This window comes from Bidens hawaiensis, unplaced genomic scaffold (assembly GCF_021521415.1).
Source record: "Bidens hawaiensis isolate Kalapana, Puna unplaced genomic scaffold, B.hawaiensis_p1.1 tig00013876_1, whole genome shotgun sequence".
Taxonomy (NCBI): Eukaryota; Viridiplantae; Streptophyta; class Magnoliopsida; order Asterales; family Asteraceae; genus Bidens; species Bidens hawaiensis.
Window position 1 is genome coordinate 177100 of NW_027492189.1, and position 25903 is coordinate 203002.

Sequence of the window (25903 nt, forward strand, 5' to 3'; positions counted from 1 at the left end):
TACTCTCTACGTTTTTGTTTTGTTTTTTAAAGGATGAAGTCATTAACAAGTTACTTTAAAGTTCCTATCTCATACCATATAAAAAAGTATATAACACGTTCTTAGACCATTTGCAATATACGTCCGTGGGTGACCTTTCATCTGCGCTTTTCAGGGAGAGAAGTTTGTATACACAAACCGTTCATGAGAAGGGAGAGTGTAGCCTTTTCGTCTTCCCCTTTTCGCGATGCATACTTTAGCTATTTAATTGAATTCTTCTAAAATAAAATAAAAAACTAGTTTCAACTAAAAATTTGTGAAAGTTAATATAGACATGATTTTTTGTTAAGCTATATAGGAATAATAATTGTAGAGATTGGTTTGATGAATAGTGGTGAATGTCCCATAAATTTCATTAATGTCTCTTGAAAGACTGGCCATTGGTAATGTTAAGTTCCTTCAATATCTTAAAGTGACCATTCTTTGTGAACAAAGTTAATAGGAGTACAATCAATGTAACATGATGTTTCTAATTATTAATAACTTTTTAATTATTATGCATATTATAGACATGTTTTTGATTTCTACATAATATGAATATTAGTGAAAGTCATTTACTCTTGTCTCTTATTACCACCTCGATATTTCTGAAACTAAATACTGGTATATGTTTCAAACATGAGTCGTGTGAACCACCAAGATTCACATAATTTTGACTCGTAATTTTGTTTCATTCTAGTTTAAAAAAATTAAAATACTTAACCATTAATCAAATGTCACTATCAAAATACATACAAAACCAAGATTATATTTTTACAAAAAGAAAGTACAATTAATATCATCACATCATATAAATTATAATATAATTCAAAATATAATTGGAATATTATATAAAATTGAGTAAACAATATTAACCAAAAAAACAGCTAAGTGCTGCTCTTGTCTCTTTCCAATCCAAAAAGAGGTGTGCATACCAACAATGTTTTAGTCAATCAAATCTTCTTCCAACCCTTATGGGTGATGATGATTCATCATCATCCAACATTACATTGTAAGCTTTCTCTTTCAGTTTATCAAGATTTTGTCATCTGTGTGTTTTAATGTTTATGTGTGTTTTATAATTTGATTCCATTGGCCCCACCACAATCATACATGCTAACTTTCCTCTTCCAATTTCTCATCACACCCACCATTCAAGATCCAAACTTTATGTGTTCTTCATCACTAATGGACCTTTAACGGTCTTAAAAACCCTAACTTTTTCAAGAAAATTTGTGGGTTTCTCTGTTTCCTGATAAAGTTGAATAATTTGCAGAAATATTGATCTGGGTCATCTGTTTCTTGAAAATCTTGAAAAACCCAGATGAGATTAGGTCTGGTTTTGGTGGATTAGTGAATGCTTGAGCTGTGATCTTGATCAAGATTCATAAAAGCTTCAATCTTTTAGGGTTTCTTCATCATCAATGAACCTTTAAGGGTCATAAAAACCCAAACTTTTTCAAGAAAATTTGTGGGTTTCTCTGTTTCTTGATAAAGTTGAATAATTTGCAGAAAGATTGATCTGGGAATAGGGCTGATCTTGATCAAGATTCATTAAAGGTTCAATCTTTTAGGGTTTCTTGTTGTGTGTATGATGAATTGATGGACCCACCACATCAATTCATAAGTAAGTGCCAATTTCCTCTTGTTCATTGCATTTTGTAACCACTTTTACTTTTTTACAGTCTTTTATGGCTGCCAAACCTTTACACCTAATTCCACTTAATAAAATAAGTGTTTAAGTGTTTAATCCATCTGGGGTCTCTGTTTTTTTATTTTTTCACAGTTTTTCTATTTTTTTTACCTACCAAAAGTTGCTTTGAGTCTTAAAGTCCTAATCTTTGAATTTTTTAGATTTTTATTTTGTAATAATCGACAAGTGATCGCAAATTCTCACAAGTTTCCGCCCGGTTTTATTTTTTTGAGAAAGTTTGAGGATCAGATCAAGTGAAGTTCCGATGTTTGACGAGTGATCACAAATCCTTTTCTAAGATCTTTTAGTTTTGTCAAAAATCTTAAATTTAGGGGCTTTCTTGGGGTTGAAGATTTGACTTTTGGGGTCTATAAATATTAAAGAGGGATGATTGTTTGGTCCTTTAAATGTTCTAAGCAACATTGAGTGATAAGAGAGATAAAGGGGAATAAATAAGTTTTGATCCGTTACCTAATCGAAGAATTCAAGTTCGGATCTCCGTGATCTTGTTCTAGAGAACAGGCAGTTTGGCTCTTGCTGATACAATCAAAAGATTATAAATTTGAGGTACTTTCTCATCTCTGTATATCTTTAATCATGATTTTCCATTTTGTAGATTAATAATGAATATTTGTACTTCCTTTTTGTTGCATTTAAATCATTGTTGCATTGCAAAGAGCAACATAAAAATCTCACAATTTGATCAAAGGCCCGTTTACATGTTTTTTTTTTTGCATATATGCTTTCATAATTTGTTTAAAAATATTCTTAATGGAACTTTGCTTTTTTGATAAATATCCAGTAAAACTATGAGTATAATAACCGGTGTAGTTTTATGAATCGTTACTACTTACTAGGGAATTAGAAACCTGATGAAAATAAATAGACAATGCCCATGAAGGTTTATGTCAAAGATCTCATGTAGTATCAAGAATAGTAAGTTAGGAATAATTTGGTACTCACTTGATTGACGTTAGGAATAATTTGGTAATCTTACGTGTATGATCAATAATCAGTTTTTTTGCAGCAATACCTTTTTTGTTCTCTTATTTTTATGGCACTAAACGAATCAAAACATCACAAACATAATCATTTTTGCACACCTGAACATCCCGTTAGATATGAACATCTAGCCAATGATTTTGAAACGCTAGTCACTCATAGTTTGTGATTATATTTTTTATATGATAGATTGCAGCCTCTATTAAATTATTTAAAAACATGTCATTTTTCACATTATTTTCCTGGTTCTTTGAGCTTATATACTCTTTGATTTCTTTCGTATCAGGTTCGTTATCTTCGTCTCTTATTTGTTAAAAAAAGAAAAAAACTCCATTTCATCATGGCAAAAAGATCAAAACAACGTCCTGCTCGAAAGAAAGACCAGTCAGGAGGGTGTATGTGGGGAATAATTAGTATGTTTGACTTTCGACATGGTCGGGCCACAAGAAGACTGCTTTCAGATCGTAGAAGATACCCCGACAATAATACTCATGGTAAAACTTTTGTTTACAACTAAAACTAAAGTTATCATGTCGATGGTTGACCAAATAATTAAACTTGTAATTCTATTATATTTTCAGCCTGTTCTTCACACCCTACATCGGAAGTGAGTTTGCCCACAAATTCTCAAGAGATGCATCCACGCATTGAGGTAATTTTTATTAATAATTTTTTTTTTCACGAAAACCACAACAAATTTTAATACTTGGGATTGCTGTAAAAATTTAAAGTTTTTTTGTTTTGATTGCCAATTTAAAGATTATATTGTTTGTTTTATTCATATAAAATTTATTTTATTTTTAAGGATATTTTTTTATAAAACAAAAGAAAAATGATACAAATAGTTTTGTTAAATGAATCAGGATGGCGAAAAGTTAAAAAAACCAACATTTGATGTCATGAGCACTAAAGTAAAGGAACTTATTGAAGAAGAGATGTTTATCGACCAAGATCCAAAGTCAACAAAGAAAGATCATGAACAAAAGAATATATCAAAAACATTAAAGAAAGCTTTTAATGAGGAAGTCTCGGTTAATCATCAAGTTTCAGCACAAAAAGTGTCGGACTTTCATGATCTTGAAGCTCTAGTGAAAGAAATCTTGCTGATTTATAAAAAAAGAAACGAGCAGCATAGTGTTCTTGATACAAGGGCAAAAGGGTCTTTTCACATTGTTGAAGAAAAGCTTTTTCTAGCTGTTGAGGCGTTGGTGAACGAGAACTCAGCAAACGGAGACAACAAGAAAATTCCTCATTTGAAAGAGATGTTTCAGATGTGGAGCTCAAACAAAGAAATGTTCTTCAAAATCCTTCAAGATCAAAACTCTTTGCTAAACGAAGACCAAAAGTCAAAGTTAAAGTCAACAGATCAAGGATCAGAGGAACCCGTGACCCGTAAACACCGAAATTTCTTTAGTAGAAGGCACAAGCCACAAGAAAGTAGTCAAAGTACACCCTTTAACGAAAAGGGCAGAATTGTCATTTTGAAGTCCGGGCTTTCTGAAAATCAAGCTCCGGTAGAAAATGATTCCCATAGTGAAGGTGGCGGTTCCCCTTTTTCGTTCATGGAGCTTAAAAGACGGTTAAAACACGCGATGGGAAAGGACCGACAATTACCGGGACCGACAGAAAGAACGGGAAAAACGGGTAGCGGATGGAGATCTCCAAATAGAGATCATTTCTATACCGAAAGATTTGCACGAGTCAACAGTGGGCTTAAAACAAGTGACCGATTTTCAAAACTAATGGAAAACGAGAACACAAATAATCAGATACCAAACATTTATGTTGAGGCTAAAAGACATTTATCTGAAATTCTCACGAGTGGCAACGAAAATGCCGAGTCAATGAGAGGTCTTCCAAAAAGTCTTGGGAGGATATTATCTCTTCGCGAGTACAACTCGTTTTCTCCCATTACAAGTCCTCGGGTGCGAACGCGACCTTTGTCTTGTGACGATCTTCCTATGGTCAACAAAAGTCAACTGGTCACGACTACCGACAACTCTGAAAAGAACGTTTTAGGTCCCGATGATATGACTTGTGAAGGTACACTTTCTTAAGCTTCTCTTTAGTTCCAAGAAAACCAATATGGTTTGACTTTTGAGGTCAATGCTTAATGCAGGTGTTCAAGAGGTTGTAAAACCGCCTTCATGTGATGAACACAAAGAACAAACAGAAGCTTGTGAACCACGTGACACTCCAAATAAAGATCGAGCTTCCGATATCTTGGAACTGGTAACAAGTTGTTTTTGAAAAATGTATCAAAATTAGGGGTGGCAAATGTGGACCCATGGGTTGAATGAGTTGTATTAAAATGTATATAATGGGTCAGAATGGGTCAAACTAAAAAAAGGAAATGATTGAAACGGGTCAAAACAGGTTGACATTTCTTGAAGTTTTTTTTAATGGAACGAGAAAACGGAGGAAACTTTTTAGTACTTTTACTTTTTTAGTTTTTGATTTTTTAATTATTTTTTTGAATTTTTTAATGAGGGGTTTTTGAAATGGGTCAAAATGGGTTGAGATTTCAAAAACCCCTCATTAAAAAATTCAAAAAAAATAATTAAAAAATTATAACTTGAAATATAAATCAAAAACTAAATACGTAAAAATACTAAAAAGTTTACTCCGTTTTTCTCGTTTCAAAAAAATAAACCTCGAGAAATCTCAACCCGTTTCAATCATTTTTCTTTTCTAGTTTGACCCATTATACACATTTTAATACAACCCATTCAACCCATGGGTCACATTTGCCACCCCTAATCAAAATGTTTAATTTTTTTAAAAAGAAACTACGGTTTAGTATATTTTGAACATTCAAATTCTTACGTGAGCAGGTTTCGAATCTAAAAATAACATTTTTTTAAAGATTTTTTTTTAATTTTTAGCCAAACCGCAGAAAAGTGAAACTTTTCTCTATATTGATTTGCAGGATTTACATGAAGAGGGGTTATTATCTTCTCAAATCCCTAGTGAATCTTCGGTTGATAGCAAGACCGAAGAACACAATAGCGTCAGTCCCGAGAAGCCTAGTCCTGTATCCGTTCTTGAGCCATTGTTTTCTGATGATGATATTAGCCCTGCAAAAACTGTATCTGTGCCTGGTATGTAAACTTATTAAATATTATACACGCACACACTCTTGTGATGATACTAAAGTCTGCTTTTGAAACTTTCAGTCGAAGCTGCGGTTCAACCAATATGTATCCAATTCGACGAGTGTGCCGAAAACCAAACGTTACGAATCACAGACTCTGGGGAAAACGAAGAATCCCCGTTCGAATACATCGAAGCCGTGCTCCTTTCTTCCGACTTAAATTGGTCTGAGTTCGAAACCCGATGGATTTCATCACTCCAAATACTAAACAAATCCATACTTCAAGAAGTCGAAACGTTTTCGGGCCGGCCCAAACACGACCAAAGGATTCTATTTGACGCAACTAATGAAGCTCTCGAACACGTCTGCAACCGTTACATTCCCGAGTCATCGTTTATTAAACAAAACGTTTGGCCCGTTCCTAGAGGAATGGACTTGATTAAAGAGGTATGGTCAAGGATCGAGCCGTGTCTATGCACGGTTTACCCTCGAGACCCGAGCAAGCTCGTCAGGTATGATTTGGAAACTTCTAAAACGTGGTTGGATATTCGGTCTGAGTCTCGTGAAGTGGTTAATAAAATTGAGGAATCGATATTTGAAGAAACGATCGATGATACTCTTTTGAGTTTGTTCGATGGTTCGTTTGAAGCCGCTGTTAGGGAAGAGTGTTTGGTTTGTTAACAATCAACTTAGTGTTTGGTTTTGGTGTGGTTTGTGTGATTTTGATTTTTTGGTTACTTTTTTTTATATAGTTGAAAAAAAGATATAAGAATGGAGAGAGGTTAGTTTAATAGTTATGTAAGTATTTACATAAAAATGATATAAAAATAAAGAGGGAAATGTTGTTTGTACTTTGTACTACAAAATAGTGTGTTCAATAAGAGTAATATTTGACATATACATTATTTGTGTTTGAATGCTTTATTCAAATTATATGTTTTTTTTTAAATTTTTTTATCTTATTTTATTATTTTTTTTGTATATGAAATTAATCCATTATTTTTTTGGGTGTTACATATATGAAGGCATGAAGCTTATACATCAAAGAAAGTTTGTAAATCTTAAAACCACATAGGCCTTGTTTTTACCATGCTTCACATAACTTATGTGACTCATAAGTTATGTGATGCATTGTAGCCTTGTAGGTGTTTAATGTGTGGCCTAACTTCTATTGTATTATAGTTAGAGTGAGCAGAAAAGCCAGTTAATCGAAAGGTGATGTAACGGAACTGAATAAGCATTTGACATAGGGGTGTTCTTTGGGTTTTTGGTAGAGAAAAAGTAACCCAATAACCAACCCTTTTATTTTAAAGTTAAGGTTGGTCGGATTCGGATTATTTGGGTTTAGATGGTTAGGTTTTAAGGCTTGGATGTAAAATGAAAAATAAAATGTTTTTATAACAAAATATTTTCAAAACTCATCATGCTACTAAAAATTTATCCTTAAAATTCAAACATGATTTAATAATATGATACGATAATGTTCAAAAGTCCCAAAACTTAATATTCCAACTACCAAAGACTCTAAACCAAAACAGTTCTAACAAATAATTATAAATGTACTGGTTTTTTTAGTGTTTCAGGTTTTTTGTTGTAAAAAATGACCCGATAATCCATTTTTTAAGCAAGAAAGTTTTTAATCAATCATCAAATGCTTAGCCATTGGTCAGACGGATTATGAAGTTACCATTATGTCTTAACGAATAAAGTGAAATAAAATTTCAAGCATTATTCTAAACTAGTTAAACATTTTGGAGTACATCTATCAGTCCAACTTTTCCCAAGTGTTTTATGAATTCCTCTTTCTTTCATAAGCTCTATAATCTTACCCGATTCGTCCCACCGCCCAATCGTTCTATAAACACTAGCTAAAAGTACATAACTCAAATGATAATCCGGATCCAAATCCATCATCTTTGTACCAACCCTTTCTGCAACAATGAAATCACTACTAGTAGCACAAGCACCAAGCAATGTTGCCCAAAGAGATTTGTCATCCTTAAAACTTGACTCCATTATTAAATGTTCAGCATCTTCTAACCGGCCTGCACGCCCTAAAAGATCAACCATGCAACTATAATGCTCAATTCCCGCTTCAATTCCATACATGTTCTTCATTAACATAAAGTATTCTTTCCCTTCATCAACCAAACCAGCATGACTACAAGCAAAAAGAACAGCAATGAAGCTAATGTTGTCGGGTTTGATCCCCGACTTAATCATATCATTGAACATGTGAATAGCGTCTAAACCTTGCCCGTTTTGAGCAAGCCCACTAATTATTGAATTCCAAGTTATCATATTTCTATCTTGCATGCGTTTGAAAACTCTATAAGCAAAGTGTATACATCCACATTTCGAATACAGATCAACTAAAGCCGACTCTATAATAACAGATTGACACGTGTGCCTCCTTAAATACTGGCAATGAACCTCTTTTCCTTGTCTGACAGCTGTCAAAGCCGCACACGCTCGAATTATGGTTCCAAAACTATAAAGATCAACCGCTTTCATTGCTCGGAAAACGTTAATAACAGTATCGAAATCACCCGTTTGGCAGTATCCACCGAGCAATGCACACCAACTCACTGAGTTAGGTGCGGCGATTCTATCGAAAACCATTTGAGACTCATAAACAGAACCACATTTACCATACATGTCAACTAAGCTGCTGTCAACAACCACATTATCTCGAATACCAGACGTAACAACCTTAGAGTGCACTTGTTTACCTTGCTTTAACCTACCTAAGTTCCCACACGCGGTCAAAACCGTTCCAAACGTGAACCTATCCGGAGCCATTTGATGGCTCCTCATCATTGACACAAACATCACCAACGCTTGTTCAAACAAATCGTTTCTAGTAAACGCGGAAATAACCGAAGTCCAAGAAACCGGATCCGGTTCAGGCATTTCATCAAACACCTTACGTGCATCACACGAAACAAAACTTCTCCCATACATATCAATCAACGAGCTAGCAATGACATGATTCGTATCGAACCCACGCTTAAGAACAATCCCATGTAACCCCCGACCGAGATTCACTTCTCCTCCGACCTCCGCACAGGCCTTGATGACCGAAGACAGCGTGAACCCGTTCGGGTCAACACCAATGCCCACCATTTGTTTAAACAAATGAACCGAAAGATGAGGGTTTCCCACACGAATAAAACCCGAGATCATGGAAGTCCAGGAGACAACATCTTTATAATAGAGGCCATCGAACACCCGCTTGGTTTGGGTGAAATCGGAGCATAGTTTGAAGTAGAGGGCGAGCAGGCTGTTGCCGACGAAGCGGTCGGTTTCGAGGCCGGTTTTGATAACGTGGGAGTGTAATTGGAGGCCGTGAGTGAAGGAATTGGAGTTTGTACATGTTTGTAAGAGAATGGCATATAGGATGGGTTTATTGGTATGGGAATGAGTGGTGTTTAGAACATGTATGGCATCAAAAAGTAGGTTGTTTTTGCAGAGGGAAATGATATTCATTTGAGAAGCATTCAGGTAGGGAAACCAAGGAAATGGAAGAATAACATTTGGGTGATTGTTGATGGAGAAAAGGCTCCCTGCGTTTGGGTTTGAAAACAAGTGATAAGATTTAGGCTCGAGGGAGATGGCTTTTCACCAGAGACACGAAGGATTTGACCATCGACATGCGGAATACGAATGAACTTCTCGAAGCAAACAATTTTAGCACGTTGAACAGACAACCAGTTTATGTCTACTATGATGTCGAAACTTCCTAATTGTATAGGAATGAGGTCGATTGAGAACTTGTGGCCATTTAGATTTAATATGCAATTTAGAATAACCGAGTCAATTGTTACAGATTTACCATTAGCTACCTCAACAGAATACGAGTTTTTAAGCTTAGATCGGGGTTTAGCAAGTAAAGGCTCAAATTCAAAAGACACAAAGCTCATATTGGCACAGGTATCAAATAAAATGGTTGCAAGGTAGTCATTTTCGAGAAACATACCGTTCACCACATCGCATTTTGTTGAGCTTGATTGACGTTAATCATAAAGGCACACCCACGATATTCTAGAGAAGCTTGAACGATCTGACCGCCTTGTGGTGTAGGAGCCAAAATGACAGGATACGGCTGAATTTGAGCTTGGTTAGCTAACAATAGTGGACCTTGTGGCTAATAAGCTTGCTAGACTATTATTTTATTCATAAAAGTAACTATATAATACCAATGAGATTGGTGGAATTCCCACTCTTATAAAAAACTTCCAATATTCCATCTTTCCATGATGAAGAAGATGAATGTATTCATTAAATTTGGATCAAATTTTGATCATATCATAAAGCTTATATAACTATAAAATATATTTCGTAAATGATATAATTGTTTTTCATTTGAAGCTTATGATCAATTTCTTTCATTTTTATTTATGATGCTAGTAAAGATGGTTTTTTTTAAATGATTTATTAAACCATCATTTTTTTCTAAATAACAAATTGGATTTTAACAATACAAACTATGACTATTGATCGATAATAGTTCGTATTGACAATGCGACCAATAGCACTTGTAACTTTTTTTAACTTGGCTATCAAGAGTAATCCTAGTCAAATTACAAAATTATCACGTGTTATTTATTTTCTTCACTTCGCACACTTTGTAAGATAAGAACCTTTAGGAAGATGTGAGAATGAGTCGGTCATTCAGCATTAAGGGCGTTCGAGAAATTTGATATTCGTATGCATAATCATGTTGCTTTGTAACGATTAACAAGTATTGGGTCCATATGTGTCCTATAGAGGGTGTTTTGAAAGTGATTACTTGATTATTGTGTTTTCAAGTTGCGCATGATCCATTATAATATTTGTGTATTGTGTTTTCAAATTGCAATCTCACATTTTCCATTTTATAATGTTTTTGTGCTTTCAAATTGCCACTCTTGCGCTCAGGATAATAAATTTAGAATAATGTTTGAAATTTTATTTCACTTTATTCTTTAAAATGATTGAATGGTCCTAAAGATATCGGAAATCAATAAAACTGGGTATCGAGTAAAGGTATCGATACAAATATTTTGGTACGGTATCCGTTTTGGTATCATTTTGTTTTTTTCTTTTTCAAATCTCAACTGAATTTGGTAATAGCACTCGTACGAGTAACAAATAAGCTGAATTGATCCAGGTTTCGATATGGGTATCGACATGGGACCCGTTTTAGTACCACTTTCTTTCTTTTTTCTTTTTCTAATATATAATGAACTTGGTATCAGTACCGGTACGAGTAACAAATAATTTTGCATTCATCCCGGTATAAGTAACAAGTTAGCTAAATTGGTACATGTACCGGTATTCAATGAACTATATTACTAAAATGTAATACCACAACTAAAACATAACATCAAAACCAAACCCAAACTACAACCAATAAACCATAATATCAAATGGGTACTGAATAGTTAAAGTACCCATATCCAAATAGGTATCGAGTACCAAAACACCCGCTTGAAAATACGCATGGGTTAGACTTTTCAATAAAATTACGTATATTCTAAACGAGTATTGAGTATAAATTATAACTATAGACTTGTATTTTTTATAATATGATGCATTAGTTGATTGTTTTAGTTACCATGCATGGGCAACAAATACATTCTCAATCTTCATACTCAAAAGCATATATGTAAATAAGTTAAACAACATAAACTTAAGTTAAACAACATAAACTTGTAATCAAAATCAAAGCTCAAGATCACTTAAGTTAAACAAGATGAACTTGAAACTAATTAAGTTCAAATCAAGCTCAACTATACTCTATTATATAATTTATTTATTTTTCACTCTCAACAAATGGTCAAATTAGACGCGTTGTAAATCTTGATAAAGCAAATCTTGGATTTTTTTTAAAGCAAAAAGTTTTGATAAAGACAGCTACGACATCAAAATGATTATTATTACTGTGCTTTGGAAAAAGTATGTACCACACTATCACTAATTAATTGAACAATCAAGTTATTTATTTTTTGGCGGTCTAAAATCGTTTGTCTAGAAAAATTAGATAATCATTAAGTTTTATAATTATATTTAACATTTTAGTTTTTAATGAAATACGATGAATTAAAGAAAGAGATCACAAGCTAACTGAAGTGAACCCGTTTCAATTAAGAAATCAATATTCAAGAAATTGATGGATCTACCACATGTTAAGAATCAAGAAGAAGATAAGGATTACATAGAAGAACTAGACCTTATTTATAATTCTATGCATGTCTTACATAATCATCGATTTTTGCTTATAACCTGAGCGTTTTACTTGTTTGGGCTTGTACCGGCTTTTAAATTGGGCTCTTTAGTTGGACCCATTGGGCTTAGCTTAATAGTGGTCAATATACACACTACCGACAAGAATTAAATAGTATTTTTTAACCGCGTTTCGTCTCTCCAGTAAGCCATTAGGCATACCAATCACCAATATCCGAGCTTGAGCCATGTGATGTAATTTCTATTGTCCGTTATTAGTTTGACGCTCCAGAGATTTATGGAATTTAAATAGTCCATTATTAGTTCGATGCTCCATAGATTTGACCGGCGCCTCCTCAAGAGGAAACCCCTAAGAGAAATCTATTGACCACCATAGCAAAGGCCTGATGACAAGAAAAAAATAGTATTAGCGACAATTTTTGACAAAACAAACACCATAGTTTGGTTACGACAAATTTAAAAACAGAATGCGCCAGCCATAAGAATTATGTTAGTCATATGATTTTTAAGAACATTGAATTCTAATGATTCTATATGTGAAGTAAGAGTTTAGTCAAACTTATCAAACGACTCACTCAAGCGTGTATCAAACAAACATTTCAGTCAGATTCAACAACACAAAATACTTTTATATGATAGATCAAAGATTTTGATAATAAACACACATTATTTCTCAAGTTATATAGTTATGTAGAAAGTTAACGTATAAATTAAATTAACATGCTAATTGTAAGAATCAAGTAGAGTAATTATGTAATTACAGCATAGAGTACTTACTATAATTCAATTACATAATTACTTTATCCGGATATATAGTTACTCTACTTGATTCTCACAATTAACACATTAATTTTATTTGTATTTAATTCAAACTCATATGGTTATAATGTTATTATTACATCTTTTATATAAACTACACTATTATATAGTTATTATATATATTTAAAAACAAATGCAATTATTTAAAATTAATTTTAATCACCCAACTAACAAACCAGGATCTAGTGCCTATATATAACGAACCCTACACCTATAACCTACAATCTACAAGACCAAAATCCTAAAATCAATCTTTTCTTTGTCATTATTTTGTTTTTTATTTATAACAAAAACAATGGTTTCAAGTTCTGCTTTTGAAACAACCCTAAACCTCCCAAGTCTAGACCTCTCAAAGCCATTAGAACCTTCATCTTTGTCATCTCTTTCTGAAGCTTGTCATCAATGGGGTTTCTTCAATATTGTCAACCATGGAATCTCTAAGGATCTTTTTGAAAATATGAAATCTTTGTCTAGTCAACTCTTTGATCTTCCTAGTGAAGCAAAACTTAAACTTGGTCCTTCTTCATCCATCAAAACTTACACTCCTCATTTCATTGCATCTCCTTATTTTGAAAGTTTTAGGGTTTCCGGACCAGATTTTCGTTCATCGGCTCAAGATTCTGTTGATGTTGTGTTCGACAACAATCGTCACGAATTTAGGTAAGGATTGATGTTGGTAAGTTAAGTTGTTGTTCTTGTGTTTATTTGTCAATTTTTTTTTTTGAAATAGTTTAATAAGACCCCCATAATTAAATATAAGTATGATAAGTTGGAAGGTATATAATCATTCTTACTAATATTTTAGTACTACTATTGATAAATTAATATGTATGTATTATACTTGCAATTTGAAATTGATTTTTTAAAACAAAAAATTGTCACATTATGACATTAACAATCTCATAAGCTTTAGTGATGGTTTATTTACATGTGAAAAATCCTAGTTAACAATCTTGTAATCTATATGCACAATTGTAATCTCGTTTACATAGTATCATTACCGTCGATTTTTTCAAATCGATCACAAAATTTGTTTAGGATAATATACTCAAATATCTAAAAAAAGTTCTAGTAAATTAATTAAGAGCCATGCATATGTCACTAACTTGAAGTGTTACAATATTTTTGGTTGTTTTTATAGTGAGATATTGGAAGAATATGGGAAGAAAATGACGGAATTGGCAAAGAAGATTATGAAGATCGTGTTAATGATCCTAGGAGATGGATTTGATACATGCTTCTACGATTTAGATTTCAAAAACTGTCACGGTTATTTAAGAATAAACAGATATTCACCTCCGACCATTTTAGAGGACAAGAAAAGTACCATAGAAGGGCTGGGTATGCATACAGATATGAGTTGCATAACAATTGTGTACCAAGACGAAATAGGAGGTTTGCAAGTGAAATCAAAACAAGAGGGGAGGTGGATGGACATTGTTCCGAGTGAAGGGACGTTGGTTGTAAATATCGGTGACTTGTTGCAAGCTTGGAGTAACGACAAGCTCGTCTCATCTGGACATAGAGTCGTGTTGATAAAACCAGTAAACCGGCTTTCAATTGCTTTCTTTTGGTGTTTTGAAGACGAGAAGGTGATTTTGGCTCCCAATGAAGTCGCGGGCAATGAGGATATGAGACTTTACGAGCCATTTGTTTGCTTGGATTACTTGAAATTCCGAGAGAGCAACGAAGAGGGGAAGTTTGAAAAAGTTGGATTTACGGTTAAAGATTTTTGTCACACACAACACCAAGAGTTGTCTACGAAATTCCAAGTCATAATGCAATAGATCCAAACCTATCATCGTTGTGGTGATAAACCCGTGTGTATGAACTTGTATCGAAACTCGAATGTATGAATAAAGGTGTGCAAAAAATATAGCTAGGCTCAAGGATATAAGCATGATTTATTGTTGTGTGTATATATGGTTTACTAGTTTTTTTTTCTTGTAAACTTAAGCTGTACAAATATTCAGTATTATTTAATAGTTAAATTATGAATATGAATAAAATAAGGGTATCATGTAACACATGCAACTTTTTTAATTTAATTGGTTGGAACCTATCTAATGTCTATATTAAATTACCCACATATTTATAATCACATATGAAACAACTAAATCATCTTATACTTGCTATAAAAATTAATATAATTTTTTCCAACACAAACTAGCACACACTGCAATACATGATATCTCTGTCAAATAAATTACTATTTCTTCCATCAATTTCTTCCTTCTGTTTTTTATAGTAATTTGAATTACTAGTGGGTCACTAACTAACCCACCCGATTATCTATCCATCTTCATTCTTATGAAACCGTAGGCTACTAGCCTGAGAAGCTCGTATATTAGTCTTACCCATCAACTTCTTCCAACTAGTTAATTAATTAGCTATATCTGCTAATTTAGTTAATAATATCTTGTATACATAGTTAAGTGGTATAATTTATGTACTTACAACAAAATAAATTAATGAAATAAAAACAATAAAAAATGCAATAATCATTTTTTTTGACTTATATATTCGGTGGTTAATTGTTTGGTGTCATGGAAAGTAATGCTTTGTTTTGGTGCTCACCTTTCATGGCAAGCATATCCAATATAAAACAAGTGCTTTACATGTAGATTGTGGAAATCTTTTTCATTTGTCTTCCATGATTACCATTATTACTTAAAATATATAGGAGCGTATTGTTTTATAATATTAAAATTTTATAAAACTACATAAAACAAAATTAAATAATTTATTTCTTAATTCGTTCTTAGCTTTTAAATTTTGTACTCATGTGTATATAGGTAGATTATATAAAATTCGCAATCAAACTAATTTGTTCATGTTTTTTTTTGTTTTTTTTAAACTTTATACTACATATCCCGTAAAAAATCTAACGGTTGTTTTCCATCGGTAACAGTGATTACCGGCCGTCGTCTGTTATAGTTGTTTATTATTATGTAAATAAGATAACATTCCGATAGATCTAGTTGATTAGTGTCCCTAATCCTTTACTTATTTATTTAATAAAAGAAAAACCTCTTTTTGTTGCTAGTTATAGTTATATATTTATTATTAAAAAATATTTAAAAAAAGGCTCATCATGCTCAATGATACATTTGGTGTACAAAATTGGGTTGTATCATGTGCAATCTTAAGCAGATGATATGTGTATAATATAGAATATTTGGTAATTATATATAATTTAGTTTAAGAAAATCTTTGACTAAAAGTTGCCCATCTCTCAAGTTGGGCCTTCCTAATTACTTTAATCGAAGTGTTCGTAAACTTGCATTATTAGTTGTGGAAGCAATGGTGCTAAGAGTCGGAATTTGTTTATGTCAAAAGTGCAGTTCTATGTAAACGTTACTTCGATTCTACTCTAATTGCGTTTTATCACATCAGGTATTCGGGTAGTGGATTTTCCCAAGAATTGAACGGGCGCGCGCATGAGTCACATTTTACCATTGCGTTACCTTGAGTGACTGGACTTTTATTTGTTGGCTTTAAAAAAACATGAAATTTAATTAGGAAGAAAATGTGATATTTTTCTTTTTTTAAATAAAAGAGTTTCTACAGTATAAAAAGGATATAAATTAATTGGGAGGATAATATGAATTTTATACTCAGGTTGATTATTCTTCATCATGTAGATTTCGTTTTATATAGACAAAAAATATTTTTATAGTGATTCCAACTATTGTGAAAATGATGCTAAATAGTATTTATCAGGCCATGCTTAATGCATGATTAAAAAATATTGTGCATTATCTATTTTCCATTTTTAATATTTCTTATAAATTAACTGTGCATTAAAGAAGTTGGAATTTATCCAGAAAAGAATTAGATATGAATTAACTCAAAAGACTATTCAAGTTTATTGGTATTTTCCTCTTCAACTTTTATATATAAAAAAAGGTGGTGGCCAATACTATTCATATCAAACCATCACTTTTAATAAAGTATACAATATGCATATAGTAAAATAAAAATGTATATTTATTATATGTGCATGCATAATAAAAACCAAAATTAGATAAAGAGATCATTATATGCACACGCTATTTTGGTTTTTATCACATATGGAATTAATATAGTTTTTTTAATCCACGTATCCATACATATATAATTACATCAAAATTACATTAAAAAAAATTAGCATATACTACAATTTTGGCTTTCATCATTTATTAAGTTAACTATAACAACATATATTATACATACTAATATTTACATATTCATATAGAATAACATGCGTAGCTAAGACCATTCGGAATGGTTACTGTTTTTTCAATGTGTAATAATGTCCTTTTTAACACCCTTTTAATCATTTACTATTTCAAGCCACATATGACGTTATTATAGAAATGCCCATGCTCCTTCACGCCCTATAATGCCCTAGAGAATGACGTAGAAAGTTTAATTGATCAATATTTGATACTTAATTTATTAATTATTTTTCAAAATAAAAAATGTCATAATGTAAGCATGCTGATGATCCTTTCACATGGGTTTGCTTAATCAGTATACTAATATTATTAAACAAATTACATGATCTTGAAGCCCTATTTTTATATAACAAACATGTCATTTTAAAATTTTATAATCTGATAGAAATTGTTATACACGGTTAGAAAATGTTCATTAATGTTATATTATATCATTATATGCAAAATATCACTTCTAGAAAAAATTACAAATTATGCTTTATGTGTAATAGGGTAAAACATCAATATAATTAGTTTAGACGAATTATTATTATATTTAAAAGGCATATATTGAATTTATGTTACCTATCGATGAATGTCGTCACTAATTTTTGTCACTAATTTACCAATGAAGAATAATAATGTATTAGTTTAACCATATGCTAAGACTTTCTAATTCTAGATGTTATATAAATTATAAGGTATGAACCGAGCCAATCCTGAACTTGACTAGATTGTTTGCCTCGTTTTGACTTACTAGAGTTCCAGCTTGTGCTCAGCTCATTTCGAGCTTTTTTTCTAAAGCTCGGGCTTGGCTCGTGAGTTGTTTTTTCAAACCCGGCTCAAGCTCGGCTCGTTTATTATATATTGAATAACTTATATATGTTTTAATTAACTTTACATATTTTGAGAAAAACCTTAAAAGAGCCTAAGCTTAGCTCGAGCTCTTGTAATATCATATATGAGCCGAAGTCGGATCAAGCTCGTGTAGTACCTTAAATGAGTCAAAGCTCGGCTCGAGCTCGGTTGTGCAATATAAAATTAATATACAGAGGTCCAAACTAGATAAAACTTAAAAGCTCACAAAGCTCAAGCACGATAACTAAACGAGATTTCTTCGAGGCTCGGGCTTGAAAAGGCTCCGCTCATGTTAGGATTTATAGATCTGAGCTCGAGTAGCTTATGATCAGCTCGACTCGTTTTCACCCATAATTAATATGAACACGGGCGACCAAAAGCAAGGTCCGGATTGAGTAAAGGCTGAGTTGATCTCAAGTTCTATTGGGTTCAGGCTTTATTAGTTGTATACTTGTATATGCAGTTACATAAACATCAATGGTAAGTTTTTTGTGTATCACAATTTGAAGGAAAGTAACGTTCTTAATAAAAAGTTAATTAAGTTATTTGAACAATGAAACCCATTTAAACAATATATGGGCTTTATATAATCGACACTAATCCAATAACTGAACACCCTTGGCCCATCTGCCCAATGCCCATTACCATGTTCAAATGTTAAATACACTCTGATAGAGCCCGTGTGATATACGGGTGATTAAAAAATAAAATGAAAATGTTAAATTTAATAATATGCATAATAACATATCTTATTGATTCCTATGATATAAATATTTTTTTAAAATACATAGATTAGTAATAATAATTTGTATTTGTATTTAAAAAAAATCAAAATGAAAGGTTGTGAATCTATACAAATTAAGAAAAAAAGAAGGCCAACATCAATTAATCATAGTTGAGTTAGTAAGCCACAAACAATTTTAAAAGTAAGATAGTGAGTTCGATTCCGATCATTTATACACTTGGCAGCCTATGTGAAGAGTCTAGTAAAATGACATGTCAAAAACGGTTTCGTTTTATTAGTATAGGTAAATGTAGATAATCTAAACGAGTCCAACAATATTCGGTTTGAATGTGCATTGATATGGTGCATTAACCGGTTTCGTTCGATAGCCTTTAAAGATGTAGCTATGGGTTTGATCAAGAATTAGCCCTAACATCGGTCACAAGGCATAATACACTTTAAAGTTTAAACCTCATCAACTTAAACAAATAGTTAATTACATATTTATAAAGAACAACACACATTATTACTACTATTAGTTGTACAAGTCTATAACTTTATGTACATTGATGATGATTTCTATATTGAAAGACTATTGATACACTATCTACACATGTATATGGTCCGTGCAATATTTTCACATATCTATGACTCGTATAATTTTATAAGGGTATTTAGGGCGTCAGTAGGGTTGTGTATGACTTGATTCGGGTAGCTTGGCTACGCCGACGCCAACACTTCAGGTAGCGGGACTAGGTAGGGATTTCAGACTAGTGAAGCTGATGAAAGTGGAGAGGAATGATATAGAGAACGTGTTAAGCCCGTAGTAACCAATCATAATATTTCTTTTTTTTAACTTTTATTTCTTTTCACTATTAATCTTCAACTCCTTATGTTTGACGTGGAACTCCATCATTAGTCCATATACTCCTAGCTCCATAAGACCGTATGATACAGAGAACGTGTTAAGCCCGTATTAAAAGACAAGGTTTTGAGACAAGCCTGCATAATATTCGGAAAATATATACAACCCTTATGACTTGACTTACTAGCAGTGGTGTCCTTTACATAAACCCAAATACCCTCATACAACCTATATAACATGTGGCGTGCTGTTCGGTATAGGGCTGTAGATGAGTCGACCTCAAAATTAAACGAGGTAGCTCTACTCAGGTCATATGAAATTAATTTTTTTACTAGATTCATTTAAACTTTTATCGAGCAAGCTATGAGTCAAACTAGAAGCCTCGAGTTATTTAAGTAGCACCTTATAATAATCAAACAAACAAACGTACCCAATAATAACCCGTTAATAAAAAACTAATAAAATATAAAAATGCATCTTTACGTAAAACTTAAAACGTTCGTTGATCTCAACATCTTGGATCACGTGTCCATCTTCTTCTTGCTTCTTCCTTTAAATCCCCAAAACTTAAACCATGACCTCATCCTCCAATGGCGGTAACCACCGCGCACGCTATGCTAAAATGCGCCACAACCACCTCTTCAAACGCTATTCTCCTCCGGCACTCATTTTCACCACCTCCTGCACTTCAATTCAGTCATCGTTCTCATAATTTGAAGGTCAATTTCGTCAATTTGACCTCTCGCACTCGAATTTCGGACTCCTCTGGTGTCAGTGATTCAATCTGTACCTCTGATCACCACGAGGTAACTAGTGTGATGCTGTAATTGTGATTAGTTTGATTTAGGTTTTTATGGTTTATTAAATTGTGATGTGAATTTATTATTTAGGTTAAATTTGGGATCAACAAGATAGAGAATAGATAGATAGATAGATAGATAAACCTAATAACATATAGTTTCAGTTTTTTAACATAAAAGTCACTTAACATTTTTTTGCACATAAAAAACCAGCATACTTTATGTTTTTTCCCGTGTAACATTTGTTATATTTTGCACGTTGAAGTCCCTCCACACGTTAAATTTGAACAAAATTGTGATTTTTTGACTTATTACGGAGGCTTTTTCTAACTCGATCTGAGCCCGAGCCTCAAATAAAGCTCGTTTAGTTATTGAGCCGGAGCTCAAGCTTTGTGTATTCTAAGTGTTACCTCTTTCGACTTCAATGTATTAAGTTAACTCTTCGCATCCGAGCTATAGTTGAGCTTTGACGAGCTCGAATCGAGCTTAGACTTGTTTAAGGTTTCTCTAAAAATATATAAAAGTTGTATATGTAAATTAATAAGACATAATAAACGACCCGGCTTGAGCTTTTAAAACAAATCACGAGCCGAGATCGAGCTTTAGAAAAAGAGCTTGAAACGAGCCGAGCTCAAGCCCCTCATAAGTCAAAACAAGCCAATCTCAAGCATGGGCTTGGCTCGTTTACACCCCTAGTGTAAACAAGCTGAACCCGAGCTTGAGTAGGCTTTTGGTCAAAACAGTAGGCTTTTGGCTCGTTTTGACTTAAGAGGGCTTGAACTTGGCTCGTTTCGAGCTATTTATCTAAAGCTCGAGCTCGACTCATTTTGAGGTTTTTTTTAAAGCTCGAGTTAGGCTCCTTAAAAAGTTATGAACAAATGTTTTTTTATCATTATTATAACGTAATTTGTAAAATAATGTTTTCATTCATTATTTCATTCAATCATTAAGAGGCGGTTTTTTCTCTTTCTTTGTTTCTTATTTTTTTTTCAGTTTTAACATGTTAAGTGACTTTTATGATAAGAAATAGAAAGTATGCTGGTTTAATGTTAAGGGACTTTTACAACGAAAAATATGAAGTGTGTTGGTTTGGAATGGTATATACCCAATACATAATGATTATACTTTAGTCTGATTTAAATTCTGTTTTGCAGGTCAATGAAATTGTCTCAGAGGAACGGGATTTTACAGGCACACCACATGTTCCTGTTTATGTTATGCTACCAGTAACTCCTTAAATGTGCATTATTATTGTTAGCTCTACAATAAAAATACTTGTAACCTCAATATTACTTCTTGTTTTGATATTATATTTGAAATTCAGTTGGGGACCATCAACATGGAGTGTGAACTGGTTGATCCTGATAATCTGAAGAATCAGTTAAGAACGCTGAAGTCGATTAATGTTGATGGTGTAATGGTTGACACCTGGTGGGGGATTGTCGAGGCCAACAATCCCCAACAGTATAATTGGAAAGGTTACAGGCAACTGTTTTCGATAGTGCGTGAATTGGATCTTAAGTTACAGGTTTGTTTTCCATGGTGTATAACCGTATATAATTTATTAATAATTTATAATCCGAAGGGACAATAAATATGATTTGTATTCAGGTTGTAATGTCATTTCATGAGTGTGGAGGTAATGTTGGTGATGATGTTTATATTCCATTGCCTAAATGGATCAAAGAAATCGGTCAAGAAAATCCCGATATTTATTTTACTGACAGAGATGGAAGGCGAAACCCTGAAAGTCTTACTTGGGGAATTGATAAGGAACGGGTTTTGAGAGGCCGTACTGCTGTTGAGGTATTAGATTTTGCTGATAAAAGTTGTGACATTTAACAAAATAAAATTAAAAATTGATAAAAAGTTGTTTTGTGCATAATATATGCAGGTATACTTTGAGTATATGAGAAGCTTCCGGGTCGAATTTGATGAATTCTTCCAGGATGGAAGCATTACCGAGATTGAAATCGGTTTAGGTGCGTGTGGAGAATTGCGTTACCCGTCTTACCCTGCAAAACACGGTTGGGAATATCCTGGTATTGGTGAATTTCAGGTACTTCTATATAAACTATAAACAAATAAGTATAGAACCACTAGAGGCATGATATTACATAATTATGATTAGTAATTGCAGATGGAAATATTGACTTTTTTTCTTATGAATTGGTTTGAGTCTAATCTCTTAACTGGTGAAACATGTGAAGTAAAAAAAAAGTTAGCTTTAAAAGAAATGGATGAAACATGTGAAGTAGAAAAAAGGTAGCTTTTAAGGAAATGGGAAAGTCACCCAAAGTGTATTTTCAGGGCATAAACAGTTAAAAGCTACTCCATATTTGGACTTGAAAAATAAGATAAACTATAATTAAATATATTATTTAGTATTCAGACTAATTATGTATGAACATATTTAAAAAATAGACAGAAAGTGATTCGGGTCAAAGCTAACAACTAGGGGTGTTCACGGTTCGGTTTTAAACCGCAAAACCGGTCATTGGTTTAGTTTTGCAGTCGTTTCTTTTCCTTCAACTTATGGTCGGTCGTTTCAAAATTTTCAAATTGTTTATAGGGAAAACCGGCCATATAAAACTGGACTACACCGTAAGATTTGATAATATATTTTAGTTTTCTTTTATATATATTATATTGCATGTATTTAGTTATCTAGATTTAGTTACACACTTGAACATAATTAATGAAATGTCTGTCGTACACACACTGGAATATATCGTATTAGGTTTAGTTGGAGTTCTTAACTGTTAATGAAATATCTTAGTTGCACACACTAGAATATGATTAAGAATATATATCTTGTTATCATGTGCGGTCGGTCTTTCAAGGTGTGTCTGTTTGCAGCAACTGTTAGAATATATTTCTTTGGTTATGGTTGCTATTTTTGCACCAATGAAATGCTCAAATGCTAATGAATTATCTTAGTTTACAGAAACTCTTCAATACACTTTTACACTATACTATAGTAGATATAATATGTAATATGCACTATGAGAAATATTGACTATTAAGACTTAAGTACCAACTGTAACAGTTTGTTTTATGAATTTTAGACCATTTTTTATTTTATATTTTTTTTCATTTTAATAAAGGTTTAATAAGCCCACACCGTGTTTACCTTGCAGTGCTATGATAAATACCTAAGAAAGTTTCTTCAGAAAGCTGCAGATGCAAGAGGACACTCGTTTTGGGGTAGACCGCCTGATGACGCAGGCACTTATAATTCTCACCCTCAGGATACCAGATTCTTTTGTGACGGTGGTGATTATGACAGCGCGTATGGTAGATTTTTTCTAAATTGGTACTCTCAATATCTCATCGATCATGGTGACAGAGTACTAGCAATGGCTAATTTAGCCTTTGAAGACACTCCCATTGCTGTAAAGGTAAGTCAATTATTCATATATTCAACACGGATCACATTATATGTTATAACCAACTTAAAGTTTTCATTTTTCATGGATGATCAGTTATCAGGTATTCATTGGTGGTACAAAACCGCCAGCCATGCAGCAGAACTGACAGCTGGATTTTACAACCGGGCTAACCGTGATGGATATGCTCCAATTGCTTCAATGTTAAAGAAGCATGAAACCGCTTTAAACTTTACGTGTGTTGAATGGCGTACAATGGACCAGCAAGAGGGGTATCCGGAAGCAATGGGCTGACCCCGAAGGGTTAGTCTGGCAGGTAGGTAGTTATATAATAGGTACTTATATAGGGTATAAAGAAGCCGAGCCCGAGCTCGACTAGGCTCGATCTCAGCTCGTTTTGACTTATGAGAGCTCGAGCTCTTTTTTCTAAAGCTCGAGCTTTTGGCTCGTTTATTGTTTATGTATTAATTTATATACATTAATTATTTTTATATAATTTGAGAAAAACCTTAAGCAAGCCTAAGCTCAGCTTGAGCTCGTGTAATACCTTAAACGAGCCAAAGCTCTGCTCGAGCTCGGCTGCTTAGTGTGAAATTAATACATTAAAGTCCAAAATTCGTAAAACATAAAAATACACAAGGCTAGAGATTAGGCTCGATAACTAAATGAGCTTTATTTGAGGCTCGGGCTCGGCTTGAGCTCGAAAAAGCTCGGCTCGTTTCGAGCTTTTTATCAAACCGAGCTTGAGTAACTTGTGAACAGCTCGGCTCGTTTGCACCCCCCCTTATATTCAAAACATATTTTAGGTATTGAATGCTGCATGGGACGCTGATATACCAGTTGCAAGTGAAAATGCACTTCCGTGTTATGATAGACAAGGGTATAACAAGATACTAGAACATGCAAAACCGCGAAACGATCCAGATGGCAGACACTTATCTGCTTTTACCTACCTTAGGCTCAGTCAAGCTCTCCTTGAACAACACAACTTAAAAGAATTTCAACTATTTGTCAAGAGAATGCATGGTAAATCTCGCTTAAATTTGTAAACTGTAATATGTTGTTGAACTTTGTTTAGTTATTAATTTGTTCCCTTAAACAGGTGAAGCTGTGGAGAATCTTTAAAACTAGATTCAAATCGACCGTTAAGCTGTTTCGTGTTTCGCAACTTACCTTAGGCTTTCTACCTGAACTCAAATTGATTTTCCCTCAAGATCATGTATTTGCGGTAACGAGTTTCTGTTAAATTCGCTTATTTTCCGGTTTAAACTTTATATGTAGCATCAGGTGCTTTGCAGCGATACTGATTTTCTATCCGCTTCGCATACTTTTCGGGCGAAGAAGCTTAAAAAATTGTATAGAATAAAATTTCACATAGCATAAAGTTGTGATTTGGTTCATTTTGTGATCTAAAATACCAATATACCATAAATTAAAATGAATACATTTAAATGAACATACTCGATCGCCCAAAGATTCACCGGATGCTATTGAAATTTCGATATAGATCGATCTTTACATAAACAAGCTCGCCTAGAGGTAGAGGTGCAAGTTATAGCTGGTTAACCAAACCAAACCTGGTTATTAACCGATGCAGTAGAAACTGGTTAGTCAATGATGGTTAGGAACCGGTTTGGACTTTTGAGACAGGAATGAGTTGTAACCGGCTAACCAATACGGTTAGTAACCGATGGTTAGGAACTGGATAAACGATAATAACATTCTAAACACACCAAGACTCAAAACTCCTAACATCTACTAATGCAAATAACTTAAAACTTCCAAAACATTCATAACTAACAATTTAACCTTCAAATTTCAAACTACTAATTAAATCCGAATTAATAAAACTCTTCCGAAACACCCCTTCAACTTTTACTCTTTTTCCCAACCGACCCGTTAACTTTCTTAACAATCTGTTCATATGGCAACACACTCTTAGCTTCTTCCATATGCTCCTTCGTTTCGAAACTTATTTCTAAAACCGACGGATCATTCCTATAAAACTCCATCGTGCGGTAGTTGGGATGCAAATAGTTCTCCACCGTCTCATACCGCTCTTGAGCGCTCCCCTCAAGATCTTCGGCACTAATTCGCATCTTAAACTTTCCATCACTGTATAGAAGCTCTTCATGCGCATCCATCCCCATGTATCGGTAACATGTGACCTCTCCACCGTATATATTATGCGTATTTGAAGCCAATATTTGGTTA

General features: G+C 33.3%; 2 protein-coding genes and 2 pseudogenes across 3 annotated transcripts; 3 read left to right on the top strand and 1 right to left on the bottom strand.

The window, feature by feature from the left end:
• Positions 1-882: 882 nt before the first annotated feature.
• LOC143545235 (uncharacterized) lies at positions 883-6488 on the top strand. The gene is made up of 8 exons (XM_077037153.1): positions 883-1030; positions 2044-2278; positions 3000-3207; positions 3295-3365; positions 3577-4756; positions 4833-4945; positions 5643-5814; positions 5890-6488. Exons 3-8 carry the CDS (start codon positions 3054-3056, stop codon positions 6486-6488), a joined length of 2289 nt encoding a protein of 762 aa, XP_076893268.1. The 5' UTR covers positions 883-1030; positions 2044-2278; positions 3000-3053.
• Positions 6489-7535: 1047 nt separating this feature from the next.
• Positions 7536-9133, bottom strand: LOC143545236 (pentatricopeptide repeat-containing protein At1g03540 pseudogene; annotated as a pseudogene).
• A 3954-nt stretch (positions 9134-13087) lies between these two features.
• On the top strand, positions 13088-14776 carry LOC143545251 (gibberellin 20-oxidase-like protein). The gene is made up of 2 exons (XM_077037166.1): positions 13088-13514; positions 13996-14776. The coding sequence occupies exons 1-2, from the start codon at positions 13150-13152 to the stop codon at positions 14639-14641; spliced, it is 1011 nt and encodes a 336-aa protein (XP_076893281.1). The 5' UTR covers positions 13088-13149; the 3' UTR covers positions 14642-14776.
• Positions 14777-20032: 5256 nt separating this feature from the next.
• On the top strand, positions 20033-25569 carry LOC143545281 (beta-amylase 2, chloroplastic-like; annotated as a pseudogene). The gene is made up of 9 exons (XR_013137399.1): positions 20033-20306; positions 21455-21526; positions 21625-21828; positions 21912-22106; positions 22195-22359; positions 23441-23701; positions 23786-24005; positions 24496-24715; positions 24792-25569. The product of XR_013137399.1 is annotated as a beta-amylase 2, chloroplastic-like (transcript).
• The last annotated feature ends 334 nt before the right edge of the window (positions 25570-25903 follow it).

What these genes read in the sequence shown, in the direction of transcription:
- LOC143545251 (XM_077037166.1), top strand. Translation starts at nt 13,150, where the DNA reads ATGGTTTCAAGTTCTGCTTTTGAAACAACCCTAAACCTCCCAAGTCTA. An exon ending in AACAATCGTCACGAATTTAG is followed by an intron (nt 13,515 to 13,995) that starts GTAAGGATTGAT and finishes TTGTTTTTATAG; the next exon opens with TGAGATATTGGAAGAATATG.
- LOC143545235 (XM_077037153.1), top strand. Translation starts at nt 3,054, where the DNA reads ATGGCAAAAAGATCAAAACAACGTCCTGCTCGAAAGAAAGACCAGTCA. An exon ending in CGATGATATGACTTGTGAAG is followed by an intron (nt 4,757 to 4,832) that starts GTACACTTTCTT and finishes TGCTTAATGCAG; the next exon opens with GTGTTCAAGAGGTTGTAAAA. An exon ending in CTTCCGATATCTTGGAACTG is followed by an intron (nt 4,946 to 5,642) that starts GTAACAAGTTGT and finishes ATTGATTTGCAG; the next exon opens with GATTTACATGAAGAGGGGTT.